We start from the raw sequence: 20,685 nt of genomic DNA on the forward strand, positions 1-20,685 counted from the left end.
TATGGGGACCAAATGTCTCCACAAGGATAGTAATACTAGTAAATTTTGACCTTGTGGGGACATTTTTGAGGTCCGCATGAGGAAACAAGCTTATAAATCATGCAGAATTAGTTTTTTTGAGAGAGTAAAAATGCAGAAAGTTTCCTGTGAGGGGTAGGTTTAGGGGTAGGGTTGGTGTAGGGCAATAGCACATACAGTTTGTACAGTATAAAAAGATGGATATATTGTGTGTGTGTGTGTGTGTGTGTGTGTGTGTGTGTGTGTGTGTGTGTGTGTGTGTACTGCTCTTTTAATAATTTCTATGCAAATGTATTTATTATTATTATTATTATTTGACATATTGTGTGTATTCTGTCTGTTTTATGTTTTAATTCTTGTTTATTCAGTTTTTGTTTCCTTGTTTTTGACCTGATATGAAAAGGAGGAGGTGTGGCTTTCGCATTCAGGCATAGCATTCAAGCCCCTCTGCAACATTTTCTTTGTCTTAGTCCTCTAGGTGTTGACAGTTGTGTCATTCCGCCAAACATTTAATCTTGTGACATATCTATGTGAGCTTCGGTAATAATGACAGTGTTTGACAGACAAACAGGCTCTAGAAATAATCATGTTGCTTCATTTTGTGTTGTAATAGCCTAACTTATTATTTGTAACCTCCCCCCACTATTTATTGTTGTAGTGTTAAGATGGGCGTGAAGGAAATGGTTATTGAAGTGAATGGACTTCCAGACGAATACCCCAATAATAAAATGATTGACAAATTAACCATGCACTTTCTGAGACCCAGTAACAATGGTGGAGAGGTTTTAATAGTGATATATCCCACCTCCAACAAAGGCCAGGCTTATGTTGTTTTTGAATCAGAAGGTATGATACTATGCATTGATGTTCTGTTCTTATACATATATCTAAGTTTAACATCATATTTCATGACTAACATTTCTTTTTCTTTTTTTAATTCAATATCTTAGTACCCCGAGTCTTGGACCATAATCATGTTTTGGAACTGGATGGTCAGTTTTACCCACTGGATGTTAAAAAGATACATCAGCCTAAGGTAAGACATTTTATTGGTGAACTTTATTCTCCTATTATCTTGTTTTCAATTTGAATATGTATCTTTTGAGGGCCCCAGAGACATAAATCCAAATTTTGGTTTGCAGCTAAATGAATGCTTTCTGAAAGTAATGCTCTGGCACCATCTAGCGGTCAGAAAAACTATAACACACAGCTGAAATTATTTTCCAAATGCTTGGTTTACTTAAAGGGATCATATGATGCTTTTTTAAAGATCATTATTTTGTGTATTTGGTGTAACAGAATATGTTGACATGCTTTAATGTTCAAAAAACACATTATTTTTCAAATACTGTACATTATTGTAGGTCCTCTATGCCCCGCCTCTCTCAAACGCTTCGTTTTCTACAAAGTCCCTCCTTGTTTTTAATCTGCATACTACCATCATGTTTACATTGTATAGTGATGCTCTATTTAAATCTTTTTTGAGAGCAAGGGGGCCCCCTGATGGCCTGGTGGCCCTACACAACTTTCATACTTTGCATATAAGGAGGACCGGCACTGCACAAACTAAATAAATAACAGCCCAAAAGTGAGGCATGACACAGGTATTTCCTTAACATGCTTATTATGTTTTCTCAGTTTGATATGCCAGCTGAAGCATTCCTTGATGTGAGCATGTTCTACAGTCAGAAAAGGATCCGAAATCTTCTTCATAGCCACGGCTTTGATGTGTCAGAGACCAGTTCAGGACAGCTGCATTTGCAGGGAACCTTTCTTAACCTAAAACGCATCCATCCCAAACTCATGCATCTTCTGGCTCAAGAAACCCACTCGCAAAGAAGCACACCTTCGCAATGCACTAATGGCGTCTCATCTGACTCTGTATTCAGAGCTGTCTCCAGTGACTATGAATCTAGATCTCATTCAACATCGAGGCACAGTCACAACAATGGCCGCTCAGTGTATGCTGCGGGCAGAAACCCAGATTCTGGAATAAACTCAAGATCCCCAGAGTCCCCAAACAGGCAGGCACTCATGCAGGCTGCCTCTCCACTGGATGTTAGTTCAAGCGCAGAGAGTTCCTTCAGCAGTCCCACCAGGAGCTATGAGGATTCCAGCAAAAGCGCTCGGCAGCGGAATCCCTCATCTCACAGGAAAACTGAGGATACCTTCCCTGTGGATCCATTCGCGTTTAAATATGCAATGCACTTTAAGAAAGATTTTATTGAAAAAATACAATCTGATCACCAAACTCGTATTAACCATGTAGATGATTCAGGAGTTGTTATAGTTAAACTTTCAGGAGGATCCTGTGAGGAAGCAGGTAAAGAATTGCGTGAATTCATGCAGAACATCACCTCATCTTTACGCACGCAAGAAATAGACCTGCATAAACTTAGCAGCAGTCAAAGGAGACACATTACTGAGAAGGCTTACTCATTCCAAAAGATCTACAATGTTTTAATTAGGGAGGAAAAGGACATTCTCAAAGTGGTGGGTTCCTCTAAAGACAGTTATGACGCGAAGGAAAAGCTTCTTGGACAGGAAGCTAGCATTGCTTCGCCAAGACACTTTCTTTCTCACAACTTTCTGCGACGCAGCAGCTCTTTGCCAAAACAAAAAACAAGGCATAGAGAGGAGAACCCAGACTTGGGAGGAATTCCTGATGCTGTGTACACTACTACTGTTAGTAGCTCCTCTGCCTCACATTCCCGGACTGACTCTCAATTACAGCCAGAAGTACAACAGGAAAGAGGTCGCAAGTCCTCTAAATCCTCTAAATCCTCTGCACAATGTGGCAGGGCACACAGCGCCTCTCGATTACAACACAAAAATGAAAGCAGAGTAAACCAAGAACCATCAGCTTATGATGAGCAGAATTTGACACCCCCTAAAGAAGTTAAGACATCTAAACAAGGGCACATTCCTAAAATAATGGCTGCTTTTATTCCTAAACGAAAGATCAAGTTCAAAAACAAAAGTTAAAATTGTTAAAACAACATTAAAACATGAATTCCTCATAGCCTTTCATTGGAAAACACACTTTGAGACTTTTTAGAAGTCAGACACTTTGACACTACTTTAAGAGAGCAGTGGAATGCTGCTCTATGCTGATAGTTCAATTTGCTTAATAACATGTATATTCATGAGACAATTCTGGGTTCAGTACAAAAAGAAAATTAAAAATTGATTGATTGATTACCATGAAAATGAATTTCCACTTATTTAAAAGAAAAAAATCTGAATGGGGCTCATTGGTTATATGTCTTATGTCTTGTGGCTATACTCATTGGTTCAGTATAGCCACAAGACATGAAACAAAATAACATGGGCGCATAAGCATTGTTTACTACGTTTTTCTGTGTGAAGTTATATTTAATTTTAAAACACCTAACACAGCTGTAAAAATATCGAAACAACACAAAGAATGATAAGAACAGCTCAAATAATACTCAAATAATTTCAGTGCATTTATAACCATTATAAGCTTTACATTTCTGCTTTTAACCCCACCCATTTTTTTTTTGTGGTAATCAAAATTATGCCACAAATACTGTCAGTTGAGCTTAACCCGAAATATTACATTGTACTCAATTTTGCAGCAATCACTGTGATTATTTTTGAAATTATGTGATAAAGAAAAGGAGCATATTCATGTAACTTCCAATGTCTCCTGTCTACCTGTCTATTATTATTGCAGTACTTGCATTGTATTCAGCTTTTTTTTTTGTCAAGACTCTCCTTCATTACCATAGTGACTCAATGAGGAAGTGTCTTTTTCTGCATTCTACAGGAAGTGAGGCAGGCCCTGTGGTTGAATTAGGGACTGAGCACCTCCCTGTCAAAAAAAAAGGAAACAAGAGCTGAGGCTCTTGTGTTGAAACTGTTAAAATGTGAGAAATATATTATACAAATACATTTTCCTTATAATTAATGAAGCATTGATTATGATTTAATATTGTATGAATTGAGAATGTGTATTATCGAGTATTTCTATCAGATACAGTTTTCTGTTGTATAAAAAAATATATATCCCCCATGTTTTGGTCTGCTATTTAAGAATTTCGACAGTGGTCATTATGATTAACTGGTTGTCTTAACACTATTCTTTTTGGGCATTTGATTATTTTTAGGCATTACTGTAATGTAATCAAATGTCATTTCCTTGATCAACAGGTGACTAATGTTAATCTATGTGAAATAATCTATGACATTTGTAATAGTTATACATTAAATACTGTGAATAGTGACTCAATATTGGCTCATTCTCCGACTCTCACTCTCAAACTATTGTAATCACATAAACGTTCATTACAATAAACTGAATAAGGTGTTACTCATACCTAAAACATTTTCTTTTTTATTGTCAATAATTGTTTAATGTGTAAAAGTGGAATTGTCTTTAAAGGGTTAGTTCACCCAAAAATTACTCACCCTCATGTCGTTCCGAACCCATAAGACCTTCGTTTATTTTCGGAACACAAATTAATATATTTTTGGTGAAATCTGAGAGCTCTCTGACCCTCCATAGACCGCAATGCAACTGACAGGTTCAAGGCCCAGAAACGTAGCAAGGACATCAGTAAAATAATCCATGTGTCATCAGTAGTTCAACCGTAATTTTACGAAGCTACGAGAATACTTTTTGTGTGCAAAGATAACAAATATAATGACTTTATTAAACAATTCTCTTCCTCCAAATTCCACCATTATTGAGAGTGCCACATAAACAACGCATGCGCATGGTGCTGCTGACGCAGAACACACATGTCGTGGTACTCTCCATAATAGCGGAATACATGATTTGGAAGAGAAGAATTGTTGAATAAAGTTGTTCGTTTTTGTTTTCTTTGCGCACAAAAAGTATTCTCATAGGTTTGTCAAATTGCAGTTGAACCACTGATGTCACATGGACTATTTTACCGATGTACCGATGGGTCTGGGAACATTTCAGTTGCATTGCGGTCTATGGGAGGGTCAGAGAGCTCTCGGATTTCATCAAAAATATCTTAATTCGTGTTCCGAAGATGAAAGAAGGTTTTATGTGTTTGGAACGACATGAGTGTGAGTAATTAATGACAGGATTTAAATTTTTGGGTGAACTATTCCCTTTAAGTTAACAGACATAATGACATAACCTTTTGGCTTTAGAGCAGTAAATTAATTTTTGTCATGGACCTGAACTTTCAGCTCTCAAATGTCCTACCTTTTAAACTTAAATGCATTAAAATTGTGGTTGCCAACTATCTACTACCGTATTATTTGAACAGAATTTGTAGTTGTACATGTATTTAATAGAACGCAATTTGTAATATTGTGATTAAGAAGAAACAACATTAACTCAGTTAATAATACTATGGAACCATTCAAATTAACATGTTCAGTGATAGTATCACTGCTGATTGGTATCACAATTGCTCGCAGCACCCCTTTTTATTTCTCCATAAATGGCATGCTGTGCGTCCTTTCCTGTCTGTTTGTATCTTGTTTGGTCCTGTTGTTTATGGTTGTGAGTAAGTTTTGCAAGAATGGAACAGATCCTAGATTAGTGTGTGTGGGCAGCAAAACTCAGACTATGTGAGAGATCTAGCTCTTGACAGCAGTCTATGATCCAAACTCCCCTGTGATTGCAGGACCAGAGGAAGAGGGTGGGCTTTCGGAAATGCCATTCATCCTCTTGTAAGATAATGATCACTTATAGCTTATATTGTTGAATATGCATGACTAATTGTGCGTATAAAAAGCCAAAGTATGTGTTTTCATGTCAAATGACAACAAACATGGGGAAGGTTATGAATGGCAAAGGACTGAGCAAAACAGGTTTCGATAACAGGACAGAGGTTTAGTTAAGGTTTCGCTGTGGCTGCTTTCAGGGCCTGTGGTAGCTCAGCAAGATGAGAAATACTCTCGTGTTTAAAGATAGTTCCTTCTACCACATGCGTACAGAAATACGCACATACATATGCTGATATACTTTGGTATATATTTAGTTGGACTTCAGCACTACTTCCTCACAATTCAATTTAGCAAATTTCCAATTTAAGTATACTAAAAGTACAATTGCAGGGTATTTTTATATATGTAGTGTAATTAACATATACATTTTTTTACATTTTAGTATATTTATTTTTCACTAGGGTCTCAATAATATATCTAGATGCTTAGCTCTGTAGTTTTTTATTATGGAGGGCAAATATATATAATGCAATGGAATAAAATGATGACTGAGAGATACTCAAAAGCCTGATGGATCATATTTGATACATGATTTAACATGATTTTTTAAGAATTAAGTATGGGCAGTAAAGTAAAGCTAAGCTGCTTCAGTCCAGCAGGTGTTCATCTTAAAATATTATAATTGGGGCCCCGGTATACTTCAAGCAGAATCCAAGAACAAACTGGTGTGACGTCATTTTGATCAAAACCAAGCCAAAACCTATACAATCAAACCAAGACCTATGTATATAAAAGCTGGACCTATATAAAATCTTTTTTTGCTTTTATTTCTTCCATACCTCTTCCTTGCTGATTTTAGCGCATCTGTAAAACTGTTCGGAGCAGCAGAATTACTCTGTGATGAACCATGTACAGAGAGTTTGTCCACTGTGCGTTTAATAAGGGAAGAATAAAACTGATAAACAAAGACATTACTGTATGGATTAGACAAATCTCCTTGTGTTTCAGGTGAGAGCGGAGCAGGCAAGACTGAGGCAAGCAAGTACATTATGCAGTACATTGCAGCAATCACCAACCCTAACCAGAGAGCAGAGGTCGAGAGGTCAGTTTTCTGGGGATACTGGACTTTTTAGGGCTATTTTTCCTTTCCTTTTGTAGTTAATTTAGTGCTGGGCAACGATTAATTGCGAGTAATCACATCCAAAATAAAAGTTTTTGTTTATATAATATACAGTGGGTAAAATAATTATTGAACACCTATATTGCACCTATATTTCTCAGTAAATATATTTCTAAAGGTGCTGTTGACATGAAATGTTCACCAGATGTTGGTAACAATCCAAGTAATCCATACATACAAAGAAAACAAAACAAATAAGTTCAGAAATTAAGTTCTGTGTAATAAAATGGAATGACACAGGGAAAAAGTATTGAAGTACTGAAATGTATGTATGACAGCTTTAAGATGCCTCCTCTGTGGAGAAACTAGTGGCATGCATTGCTCAGGTGTGATTTTGGCCCATTCTTCCACAGAATCTTCAAATCTTGAAGGTTCTGTGGGCCTCTTCTATGAACTCTGATCTTTAGTTCTTATTTTCTATTGCATTCAAGTCATTCTAGCAGCTTTATTTTCTTTCTCTAAAACAAATTGAGAGGTTTCTTGGCTGTGTTTGGGATCATTGTCTTGCTGAAATGTCCACCCTTGTTTCATCTTCATCATCCTGGTACTGTAGGTGTTGGGACTGAACCAGCTAATATTAATTCCCACTGACTAGAGGCATGATGCTTTCGAATTACTGATAGATTTCTGCTGGTTTCTTGGCTTTCCATGCCTTTTTGCACCTACCTTTTGTCATGTGTTCAATACTTTTTCCCTGTGTCATTCAATTCTATTACACATAACTTAATTTCTGAACTTATTTGTTTTGTTTTCTTTGTGTGTATGGATTACTTGGGTTGTTACCGGCATCTGGTGAAAATTTCAAGTCAACAGCACCTTTAGAAATATATTTACTGAGAAAAATGGTGACGCATTCAATAATTATTTTACCCGCTGTAGGCTATGTGTGTGTGTACTGTGTATATTTATTATGTATATATAAAGACACACACATACAGTATATATTTAAAAAATATTTACATGTATATTTTTATATTGTTATATACAGTACATGTTTACATGTTATATTTATATTCATATAATTTATATTATATATATATATACATATTTTTCTTATATATATGCATGCATGTGTGTGTATTTATATATACATAATAAATATACACAGTACACACACATACACAAAAACTTTTATTTTGAATGCGATTAATCGCGATTAATCGCGATTAATCGTTGCCCAGCACTAAAGCATTTTATTGCTTTTATTACACAAAATATAAACTTAATATAGTAAAAACAGATTTGTAAGACAGATTATTTGAAAAGAAAATGCCAAATGTTCATGTTTAATGGACTGCTTAACTTAAACTTGGAGAAGAAGGCTGAACATCTTCTAACGTTAGACATGACATTGAGTCTCTTATTGTTGTGTAAGCTGACAAAACACCTTTGTTTATACATTGTTTTTGCCTATTACTGTATTTGCATCCTACCACAGTGTGAAGAACGTGCTTCTGAAATCCAACTGTGTGTTAGAGGCCTTTGGAAATGCTAAGACCAACCGCAATGACAACTCCAGCCGCTTTGGCAAATACATGGACATCAACTTCAACTTCAACGGAGACCCCACAGGAGGACACATCAACAACTACCTGCTGGAGAAGGTGAGGCCTTCAGTGTTGTATCAGTACTAATTAAAACCCGCCAAGGAATATGACATGAATATGAAACTTGACATTAGCACGTAAAATAATAATAGTTCGATTTGAATGGGGGGATCGCAATTTGATGAAAAAAATATATAACTGTTAGCCCATATTTTTTGCTAGGTCTTGCAAAAAATATTAGGGTGTTTTTACTGACTGTGCAGGGCTTTGTTTTCATGTACAGGTTATTGTTTACCTTTGCTTGGTTTGTTCAAACCGTTCGGCACGAACCAAATAAACAATTTTTATTACATTTTATTTTACTTTTTAAAAGGACAGTTTTGTGATATACTAAGATGTTTTCTCCCGTCCGATTTGGAACGTTCTCAAAACTTTGGCTAACATAGAAACATTGTTATCTGGTCTTTAATAATGTTCTCAGAATGTTAGCGCTGAAGCATTATTTTTGGAGTGCATCATAGAATGCTCTACTTTTGAATCGTTTTAGTTGGACGTTCGTTTAAATTTTTTTTTTCTTTTCAGAACGTTCAAAGAACATTTAAAAGTAACAGAGAAATAACGCTTCCATAACCAAGGTTAGAAAACGTTTATAGAACTTTTTTTTTTGTGCTAGATATAACAACTGAACGCGCTGAAAGTTAATAGTTTTTTATTATTAATGATATTTTTGTGATATTACCTTGGCAATAAAAAGTCATTGGTGCTTTGCAGAAATTTTAATATATTAAAATATAAGTAAAAAAAAAAAAAAAAGAGGTGGGAAATCATCCCTCTGAGTGCAACTACTGAGGTCCTCTTTGTTCAGGGTGGATTGAGAGTCAAATCAATAGGCCTACTTTATAGCACAGAAAAGCAATTAACACAAATACTTTGCTGTGTTAATAGTCTAGAGTTGCCCAACAGCAGGAGGGAGAGAGAAATTTCCACTCATTTTATCAGGTGAGATCTTCCGAACAGGTTATGCTGAATGAAATTTACGATATTAATTCAAGAGTGCCAATGGCTGCACGAACTGTTATTAAATGTTTAATAAACCCTTAAGATAAATCAGCATTGATATGTCCTGTTTGTGCAGGTGTTACGGGGAGGATCTGATGGATTGCTGAAGTCTTTGTATCTGCAGAGAGATCCAGCAGAATATGCCTACACCAGTCAAGGAGCCTCAATCACACTTGTACGTACTTATCCTACGAGTATATTACAGTTTATGAACACACAACCACTTCACAGACTAACCATTCAAGACTGAATGAATAGCATTCTGCTCTCCGATAGGAGTTTATACAGCGTACTGCGAATATTACTATTTCAAAATATGCAGTGTTTCTTAACTTCTCTCTCTGTCATTCCAAATCATCTTCACAGGCATCCAATAATGACTCCTTATGTCACAAAGCTGTGATGGCAGCACTGAAAGTGATTGGCTTCACCACCGACGAGATCAGCTCCATCTACAAGATCCTCAGTACCATCCTACACCTGGTCAGTCCCATACTGAGTGCTCTGGAAGATTGTCTTCTGCTGTTAAAATTCCTGATTGCAGTCTAATTTGAAAGCGCAATGTAGTAATTAAACACATATATATTGATTATAACTGATTTTATTGCCAGAGAATGTACATTACTTTTCTAGTTTGTGATTACACTGTTTTTTAAATAAAGTAATTTTAGTCGTTTTGCTTGACAACATATAGCCTAAGTAATTTTTAATAATATTTTTTTAATAATACATTGATATACAGCATATACTTATATCATTGAAATATATTCAGTATATAAAAAAATTATTTCATATTTTATTAATTTTCATGACATTTCCACTTAAAATTCTCTCATACAGTATATATCCAGGTTGTTTATGGTTTATGGTTCTTAAATAAAAATGGCAGTTGTTAAGGGAACAAATTAAATAAAAAATATATAATTTCAGCTCGCATCTTAGTATTCAGGAGTTTTAGCTTAATTTAAACTTTGTTTTGTCTTATTTTAAATAATTTTAGGCCCCCTAGTTGGAACCACTGGTTTAAATGACTTGCAATGTTATTGTTTCAGGGTAACCTTCAGTTTACTAGTGATGGTGAACATGTCGTACTTGTCGGTGAAGATACAGTGAAGCACATTTCTGAGCTGACGTCCACAGAGCCTGAGAATACCAGAAAAGCACTGCTGTACCGTACAGTGGCTACTGGGGGTGGAGAGGTCATTGAAAAGGGACACAATGAGCAGGAAGCTAGCTATGGAAGAGACGCTTTTGCCAAGGTATTATACACTTTCCTGCAAAAAGTCTTCCTTGTTTGTGGCTCATCCATCATCTAGTTATTCTAATTACACAAAGATTCTTAGAGGTAGCATATGAAAAATCTGATTTTCCTTTAATCCTTTAAAGGGGTCATATGATGTGATTTCAAGTTTTCCTTTCTCTTTGGAGTGTTACAAGCTCTTGGTGCATAAAGAAGATCTGTAAAGTTGCAAAGACTAAAAGTCTTAAATCCAAAGAGATATTCTTTATAAAAGGTAAGAGTCAGCCACGCCTACCTAAAACGGCTTGTTCTAACACGCCCCCACATGTCTACGGAAATATTAGCATAATGCCGGCCAAATGTGCACGCAAAGAAAGAAGGCGTGGTTTCAGGAACAGCAGTAGTGTTGATGCAATTAGGAATCATTGGTTAATTTACAACAGAACAGCACAACCCAGATGTTCGAATTTGTGCAACGCATTTTATGGACGACAGTTTTTTTAACCTAGAAGAGTACAAGGCTGGCTGTGCACAAAGGCTATTTCTAAAAAAAAAAAGGGTCAATTCCGACTTTGCTATGACAATCTGGCGCTTCTGAATCAGCCACTGTAAGGATGTTTTGTTATTAGTTTAAGTATTTGCTATTGACTGTTCAAATGCGGAGGTTTGCGCAGCGCAGAGTAACGCGTCGTGTGTGTGTGTGTGTGTGTGTGTGTGAGGGGAACGGTCACATCACAGGAGAGTGAACTGCCTGTCAGAAATCATAGCACGTCAGCTGTCTTAACCGCGGCTTGTGTACTGCTTCATCACTGTGTCTGTCATGCGACTCTGTTGCCCTTTCGGGCTTGAACTGATGGTAAAACTCATGACATTAAAAATGACATTATTAACTGTCTTGATATTTACTTTGAAAGCTGAAGCTGCTGCTGCTGCTGAAGCCCTTTATGGTAAGGGGCGTTACATTTCCGACGCGTGCTTGTGGTGTTCGGCCAGTCACAACGCACTGGGTCAGCTGGCCAATCAGAGCAGACTGCGCTTGTCAAAGGAGGGGGCTTTGTTGAAAACGACGCGTTTGAGAGAGGCGGGGCATAGAGGACCTACAATAATGTACAGTATTTGAAGAATAATAATTTGAACATTAAAGCATGTCAACATATTCTGTTACACCAAATACACCAAATAATGATCTTTAAAAAAGCATCATATGACCCCTTTAAATCATACCAGTTCAGTTTACTATGTAAGCATCCTGTAACTTTCAGAACTCAAAAGTCGCTCTTCATTTGAAAGACTATATTTTGCAGAAACAGCTCATTAGGAAACTTTGTGACATCAAAGAATGAATACATGAACACTTACAGTACATCACCAATGTATGTTTAATATCAGGGAAATGGGAGTGTGGAAAATTCAAAACTTGCATCTGTTTTTGGTGCAAAAAAACTAAAGTGAACTTTAGGAAAAAATAAAATGATAAATGTTGGTATGACCACTTAAAATATGTCTTTACTGTATTATATGTTCAGTTCTTATTTTGGCATGGCTTTCATTTTAGGCTTTATATGAGAGATTATTTGCGTGGATAGTGGGTCGTATCAATAGCGTGATTCAAGTGAAGGACTACAATCCTGCCCTGCATGGCAAAAACACTGTTATAGGTGTGCTGGACATCTATGGCTTTGAGATCTTTGATAACAACAGGTCAGTGTCATTCATGCATTGTGTAGTTATTAATATTGCTTGGCATTAAAATACTTCAAATGCATGGGACATTTTTTTTGAGTGGTTTAAGTGGTTGGTTCTTTCTTACCCATTTCATGTCCGCAGCTTTGAGCAGTTTTGCATTAACTACTGCAACGAGAAGCTACAGCAGCTCTTCATTGAGCTTATTCTACGGCAGGAGCAGGACGAGTACCAGAGAGAGGGTATCACATGGCAGAATGTGAGTATGATACAAAAACTTAATCCATACTAAATATAATCCATGCGCCTTTTCTCTAAACTGGACCTTTCTTTCTTTTAGATAGAATACTTTAACAATCAGATCATAGTGGATTTAGTGGAGCAGCCTCATAAGGGCATCATCTCCGTCCTGGATGAAGCCTGTCTCACTGCAGGGAAAGTCACAGATACCGTCTGCTTGGACAGCATGAACAAAAAGCTGGGCCAGCACCCTCACTACACCTCCCGGAAAGTAAGCACTCACAAGAGTTACCATTCCTTCTTGCCTCAGCAATCCCCCGATCACATCACATAAGCATACATTTTTTAGCTTGTCATGAATTTTTGAACAAAACTGCAACCTCATTTAACCAGACTCTAGTTGCAGAACTGCACTTCTGCAATTTGGCAGCAGGGTCAGTAGGGGGCATTATTCTCTTACATTACACCCTCACAGAAACGAAAACATGGAGAGTCTGATACCTGTTGATGCTATGACCACTAAAACTGGTGATTTTTTTTCTTCTCTCTCTCAGCTCTGTCCCGCTGATAAGACCATGGATTTCAATCGAGATTTCCGTATCCGACACTACGCGGGAGATGTTACGTGAGTGTTTTAAAGGGGTCCTTTAAATTCACTTTTTGAATTTTAGTCAGTGTGTAGTGTTGTATGGGCATAAAAAAGATCTTCAAACTTACAAATCTCAAAGTCCACTCCAAAGGGAGATATAAAAATCTATAAAAATCCGTTTTCAAGAACTACAACGAACGGCCCGTTTGGACTACAACGTTTGTTTTCTGGGTTTTGTGATGTCACAGAGCGGCCCATTTGAATATCATTAAAATAATTTCCGCCTATGGAAATTCGAATGGTTTGGGGGTGGGGAGGGGCGAGGTCGTGTCTTCAAAACCGACTGTCTTCAGAAAATTGGATGTCATTTTCATTTAATCTTGCATGTAATGTCTGATAAAGCAGTGTTTTTTTTAGCGGAGCGCTGCTTTGTGTACAGCCATTACCGGGGAAACCTTGATCTCTACCACTCCAATAGCGCCTACTGCTGGCAGAGAATGAGTTTGCATATATATGCCGCCTGGCAAAAAACAAAAACAATAACGTTACCACTCTAATATGTCTTGCAATATCCGTCTTTGCAAAGGTTCTGCGCGATCCCCTTGTTCAATATTCTCTGGGTCTGAATCTGGCTCAAATTGATATGGCAATATTGACGCCATCCTTAACTAAACTTGCTGCTTTGGCAAGGGGCGTGGCAGTACTGAAACACTGTCTAAGCTGTTCGCCAATCACAACGCACTGGGACAGCTAACCAATCACATCACATTTTGTTTTTCGGAAGGCGGGCCTTCATCAAACCTGAAACTAATCGAGCCGTTTGTGCCAGGATAGGGAAAAAGGTATTGTAATAATGTAAATTATGTGAAAAATTATGCCAAGCATGAGAGCATGTTCTAGTACACCCCCCCCAAAAAATTCAAGACTTTGTAAAAGAGCATAATAGGACCCCTTTAAAGTACTGCAGGTGATGTGAACATGCTGATGGGGAGAGCTTGAAATACTACTAGGCTTTCATTTTTGCAGCAATCTGAAACTGAAATGTTTGCATATTCTCAAGGACAAATGAAAGCTACATAAATTGCAACATGACAAGATATTTACCTCATTGTACCATTGTGGTCCACATTTAAAACAACAACAACAAAAATGACTTTCATGTTACAGAAACAAACAGAATATTCAGCTGTAAATAATAACAAATACTAAATACATCTCATAAAAGATGTATTCTTATGGAATATCGTCCCATATATTCTCACCCACCCAAATTATATACATAAATAGAGAGAAAAAAAAGTTTCTAAAATCAAACATTTTTACATTTTGTTGAGTATTGTTTTCTTTAGAATAAAATGCACTGACAAATCCTTCACATTTATATCATGATATAATTACTGTAATTAAACAGAAATTGAATAACTGAATAAGTTACACAGTTCAAAATTATGCGTTTTTCGAACCACCAAGCATGAGAGCATGTTCTAGTACACCCCCCCAAAAAATTCAAGACTTTGTAAAAGAGCATAATAGGACCCCTTTAAAGTACTGCAGGTGATGTGAACATGCTGATGGGGAGAGCTTGAAATACTACTAGTCTTTCATTTTAGCAGCAATCTGAAGCTGAAATGTTTGCATATTCTCAAGGACAAATGAAAGCTACATAAATTGCAACATGACAAGATATTTACCTCATTGTACCACTGTGGTACATTTGCCATTCAGTCCACATTTAAAACAACAACAACAAAAATGACTTTCATGTTACAGAAACAAACAGAATATTCAGCTGTAAATAATAACAAATACTAAATACATCTCATAAAAGATGTATTCTTATGGAATATCATCCCATATATTCTCACCCACCCAAATTATATACATAAATAGAGAGAGAAAAAATGTTTCTAAAATCAAACATTTTTACATTTTGTTGAGTATTGTTTTCTTTAGAATAAAATGCACTGACAAATCCTTCACATTTATATCATGATATAATTACTGTAATTAAACAGAAATTGAATAACTGAATAAGTTACACAGTTATTATGCTTACACCAACTACAACTTACACGTACAAAATAGTTTGCACATATATACCAGTAATTAGATTAATTCAACATTGTTTTCGCAGATGTAAAGATAAATAGGCATTCAGAAAAATGCATTCATATTATTATGCATAAGTAATGCACAAATGAGCAAAATGTAACTGTTTGTGATAATTACATAACTGCAATTAATTCATTTATGTTGATGATTTCCTCAAAATAATAATATATACATACGTATACATTGTACAGAAACCAGACCATGCCTACTGCACATAAGTTTTCCAGCATGCTTGGACTTCCTTGCACATTTATGTTGTTGTACTGAACCATAAAAGTGATATTTATGGGCCTTCTGAAGGTGGAGTTGATTCCCTTGTACACATTGGGCTTGAATTTAAGAGGAATTGCGATTTATAAAGAGGGATGCATTTAGGAACATTTTCATACATTATTATACATCTGGCCCCCCAGCAGAGATACCTGAAAGTTAGCAGGTATTAAAAAAAAAGACAATTTCTCACCCTCATATAAATGGAAAATATATAGCATATATGCTGACAGCGCTGTACTTATCTAGGTACCCCCTAAAACTCAACATTGTTTTCGCAGATGTAAAGATAAATAGGCATTCAGAAAAATGCATTCATATTATTATGCATAAGTAATGCACAAATGAGCAAAATGTAACTGTTTGTGATAATTACATAACTGCAATTAATTCATTTATGTTGATGATTTCCTCAAAATAATAATATATACATACATATACATTGTACAGAAACCAGACCATGCCTACTGCACATAAGTTTTCCAGCATGCTTGGACTTCCTTGCACATTTATGTTGTTGTACTGAACCATAAAAGTGATATTTATGGGCCTTCTGAAGGTGGAGTTGATTCCCTTGTACACATTGGGCTTGAATTTAAGAGGAATTGCGATTTCTAAAGAGGGATGCATTTAGGAACATTTTCATACATTATTATACATCTGGCCCCCCAGCAGAGATACCTGAAAGTTAGCAGGTATTAAAAAAAAATGACAATTTCTCACCCTCATATAAATGGAAAATATATAGCATATATGCTGACAGCGCTGTACTTATCTAGGTACCCCCTAAAAAGTGATCAGAGAGCCCCAAAGCTGCTCGTGGAACAGAGTGATATGTAAAATGATGATATGATGTGTAAAATGTCCACAGGTATAGTGCATATGAATTTGTAGTGTACTAAATGTACATATAAGTGTGCTTTATATATATATATCAGTTTTTGTTCCATGGAACTAGGATATCCTGGGCTGAGATGATGTTTCTAAGAAAGTCTGTATAAGCAAAATTTGTTGTTGACCATGACACACAGGAAGCTTCAGTGGTTAAACCACATAAAATAAAAATAGAAAACTGGATACCAATACCAGTGCATTGGTGTAATTACTCAAAAATAAATAGGACAATTAAAAATGTTAAAGCAACCAACTTTACAGTTTTCAGACCACTTGAGCTAGATATTAACCATTGAAGATGGACATCAACAGTCAAGACTCTTTTTGGCCGTTTCTTCATGAACAAGCCCAAAGATGTGACCAGTTCAGTACAATCTCTTGTTGTCATCTTGTAAATATGTTAATTTCAATATTCAAAGGACCTTGAACATAAAACCTAGGATAGGGTGAGTTTGGATTTCATGTTGACATTATGCGTTTACCTGAAGGTAAAGTTTATTTTAAAGGTTGGAAGATGCAGTTTTATAAATACTTGAAATTGCTGCTGGTGCAGATGTGTGCAGTTTGCTGTACCTCAGCAAAATCTGTGTCCTCATTTAGAAAATAGTAAGACCTTTTCTCATTGAGGACAGAGGAGCAGAGAGAAGCTACTGGAGGGCTTGGCTCTGAAAATAGATGACACATTTTTCCCATCGGTTTCCTTTTCGCTCCTTAATGAGCATGTGCTTAAGTATAACTCCGGAAGTAACTGATTAAAGCTAAATTAGTCTTGAAATAAAGTTTCGCAGTGCATTTTTGCAGTTTCCTTTCATGTTGAAACTGTTCTCAGATCTGTTCTATACAAGTCTGAGGGAGTGAACTGTGAAAGCCGGTATAGGAGAATTCAAGAAGAGAATTGTAAATTCAGCGTTTCTTTGGCGACTGGTCCGAGAAATGTGATGAACTGTGTCGGCAGCCACGTGTCACATGCTTGATAATTAGGTCAAGAGTGCAAAGGAATGTCACTATTATGACAACCCTGCAGTTAAAGCACCGAGCACGCTCACAATTCTGTGACAATCGCTTTGGATCTGTCTGAGAATGCATGGACCATACAGATCTGCTAGACGGATGCCTGTCTCACTCTCAGCCAGACACACACACTAGGAAGTTCCCTTAGGATGAAGACAGTCAGAACTGGCATGTCAACCCCTCAGTCACACTTACAAAATAAAATCTGTGAGATCCCTTAGGCTCAGCTGTGTCAGTGATGGAGGAAGGTCTCGCTAAATATACACCCTGACCGGCCCCTCCAAACCATGACCTATTTCCCTCACTCTGTCTCGTGCTTCCCCTCTCTCTTTCTTTTTTTATTTATTTTCCCCCCCCGCTTCAATTGTGTATCTCCTTTTATGTAGTCTACTTCTTGGCTATGTTCAGAATAGCATATTACCATGCTGTACTAGCCTCACTATTTCTGCAGCACAGTGTAGTGTATTCTCTACTGAGCACAAAAGCAGATAACAAATTAGTGCATTGCAGCTGTGATTGAACTAAAACGAGTGAATTAATTAGTGCAACATGACAACGATTTAACTAAAACGAGGGAACTAATTAGTGCAACATGACAGCGATTTAACTAAAACGAGGGAATTAATTAGTGCAATGTGGCCATGATTTATGTGCCCTCCAGAAGCTTGCATTCTGCAAGTGAATGGTGCATTATAGTGCCATAGAGGCACAAAATCACTTTCACAGACTTTTACATTAACTGTTCCCTCCTGGTGAAATGACCTGCCCAACTTAATCTGAGCAGTCCTTCTTTAAGAAACGGCTAAAAACACATCTCTTCCATCTTTATCTGACCCTCTAACTCTAGCACTTTCTATTCTATCTACTTGTTTTCTTTTTATTTATAAAAAAAAAATCATCTTTCACAGACTTTTACATTAACTGTTCCCTCCTGGTGAAATGACCTGCCCAACTTAATCTGAGCAGTCCTTCTTTAAGAAACGGCTAAAAACACATCTCTTCCATCTTTATCTGACCATCTAACACTTGCACTCTCTATTCTACTCTTTTATCATTTGTTCCACAAAGTCATCTCACATTTATCATATGACCATTTCACACTCCATAATAAGCAGCATCATACCTCACCATGGCGCTGAAAATGAAGCAGATGCATTTGTAAGTCAGTATTTTTAGATGCTATCAAATTAACTTCCTCTATACCACTGTGACTTTGAGAATTCTCACTCTTGCTGTTTTATCCCCACTCTCACCCTGTTTTCAGGAATTTGCCCGGCCTACTGCAGAAAGGCCACAGGGCAGCATCTGTCCTCTCAGAACTGCTTTTACCCCAGTGATATTGCTATTCCACAGCCATGTGGCCATGCACATGTTTGACTGTGAGTGTGAACAATTGTGTGTGTGTTTGAAAATGTGTAAGCAAATCATGTGCGCTTGCATGTATTATGCAGTGTTGCTTTCTACTTGATTAAATGAACACGTGTCTATGTGCGTTGGTCTGACTGTTGGTGTGGCACATCTGCGTTTATTAATGCGGTCCCCAGAGATGTATGAACTCAAGGCTGCTTTGATTTCATACCTGGCCAGATTGATTACACTTTACGTAATCAACAAATCACAGTGAATAGCTGTTTGTTGTTTCTGTTTTCTTGGCACAGTTTCTTGGTATTCATTGTCCAAGTTTGTTGAAGTATATGTACACTGCCATTCAAAAGCTTGGGGTCAGTAATATTTTTTTAAATATATTTTTTTATATTCATCAAAAGTGTCAGTGAAGACATTTAGAAAGAATGTTACAAAACAATCTATTTCAAATAAATGCTGTTCTTTTGAAGTTTCTATTCATCAAAGAATAGTGAAAAAAATAAATGGATCACAGCCAAAGGCTGCTTTGATTTCATACCTGGCCAGATTGATTACACTTTACGTAATCAACAAATCACAGTGAATAGCTGTTTGTTGTTTCTGTTTTCTTGGCACAGTTTCTTGGTATTCATTGTCCAAGTTTGTTGAAGTATATGTACACTGCCATTCAAAAGCTTGGGGTCAGTAATATTTTTTTAAATATATTTTTTTATATTCATCAAAAGTGTCAGTGAAGACATTTAGAAAGAATGTTACAAAACAATCTATTTCAAATAAATGCCGTCCTTTTGAAGTTTCTATTCATCAAAGAATAGTGAAAAAAATAAATGGATCACAGCCAAAAAAAAACGGCCCATCTGATATTAACATTGATATCTTCCTTAAGCAGCAAATCAGCATATTAGAATGATTTCTGAAGGATCATGCAACACTGAGGACTGGAGTAATGATGCTGAAAATTCAGCTTTGCATCACAGAAATAAATCAAATTTAAAAATATATTCAAATAGAAAAGTTATTTAAAATTGTAATATTACTTCACAGTATTACTGTTTTTAATGTATCAAATAAATGCAGCCTTGGTGAATATAAGATAATTCATTCAAAAACATTAAAAAATCTTACCGAACCAAACTGTATACGCAGTGGTGGCCAAAATTGTTAGAACACTTGGCATGTTTAAGAGGTTTCCGTTGTTTTTGTTGAATTGGCCATTACAATACCCACAAAACAAACTATTGCCAGGACTACCTGCGACGTAAGGAATCTGCTGGAACATTGAAAATGATGGACTGTTCCCCTCAAAGTCCGCACCTCAACCCCATCTAGCAAATTTGGGTTCAAGTTGGAAAATAAACTGGACAGATCTATTGTACATTCAAAGGAAAGCCTTTGACTTGAGTTGCAGAAGGCATGGGATAACATTAGTGTTGAAGTTATCAGGAAATAATACCTTTATTTGACCCTAACACTTTCTATTCTATTATAATTCTACTTTATCTATATTTATCTTTTTCATTTTTTTGTTTTTTATTTAAAAAAAACAAACAAAAAAAAACACTAGCTTTCTATTTTTTCTATTCTATCTACTTGTTTTTCTTTGTTTGTGTATATGTGTGTGTGTGTATAATATATATGCATGTATGTATATATATATATATATATATATACACACCTTGCTACGTGTACTGTGTTAGGCTAACCGAGACTTGTCATTTGCACTTATATATTGTTGCTCTTTTGTTAGTTTTGACTGCTTTTATTGTCCTCATTTGTAAGTCGCTTTGGATAAAAGCGTCTG

General features: G+C 36.4%; 2 protein-coding genes across 2 annotated transcripts in view; both read left to right on the top strand.

Moving 5' to 3' along the window:
- Positions 1-3,210, top strand: part of rbm43 (RNA binding motif protein 43) — a 3,984-nt gene extending 774 nt beyond the window's left edge. The window contains exons 2-4 of the mRNA XM_016289515.1: positions 677-864; positions 969-1,054; positions 1,657-3,210. Of these exons, the coding sequence (XP_016145001.1) occupies positions 677-864; positions 969-1,054; positions 1,657-3,003 (1,621 nt within the window). The 3' untranslated portion in view covers positions 3,004-3,210. The remainder of the gene's footprint in view (positions 1-676; positions 865-968; positions 1,055-1,656) is intronic.
- Positions 3,211-5,798: 2,588 nt separating this feature from the next.
- LOC107598227 (unconventional myosin-Ig-like) overlaps positions 5,799-20,685 on the top strand; it is a 59,078-nt gene continuing 44,191 nt past the window's right edge. Inside the window, exons 1-11 of the mRNA XM_016289506.1 lie at positions 5,799-5,838; positions 6,682-6,796; positions 8,313-8,478; positions 9,367-9,420; positions 9,557-9,655; positions 9,847-9,963; positions 10,533-10,739; positions 12,276-12,421; positions 12,548-12,662; positions 12,744-12,914; positions 13,198-13,268. Of these exons, the coding sequence (XP_016144992.1) occupies positions 5,799-5,838; positions 6,682-6,796; positions 8,313-8,478; positions 9,367-9,420; positions 9,557-9,655; positions 9,847-9,963; positions 10,533-10,739; positions 12,276-12,421; positions 12,548-12,662; positions 12,744-12,914; positions 13,198-13,268 (1,301 nt within the window). The remainder of the gene's footprint in view (positions 5,839-6,681; positions 6,797-8,312; positions 8,479-9,366; positions 9,421-9,556; positions 9,656-9,846; positions 9,964-10,532; positions 10,740-12,275; positions 12,422-12,547; positions 12,663-12,743; positions 12,915-13,197; positions 13,269-20,685) is intronic.

The sequence above is a fragment of the Sinocyclocheilus grahami genome, unplaced genomic scaffold (genome assembly GCF_001515645.1).
Source record: "Sinocyclocheilus grahami isolate Dianchi unplaced genomic scaffold, SAMN03320097.WGS_v1.1 scaffold248.1, whole genome shotgun sequence".
NCBI lineage: Eukaryota > Metazoa > Chordata > Actinopteri > Cypriniformes > Cyprinidae > Sinocyclocheilus > Sinocyclocheilus grahami.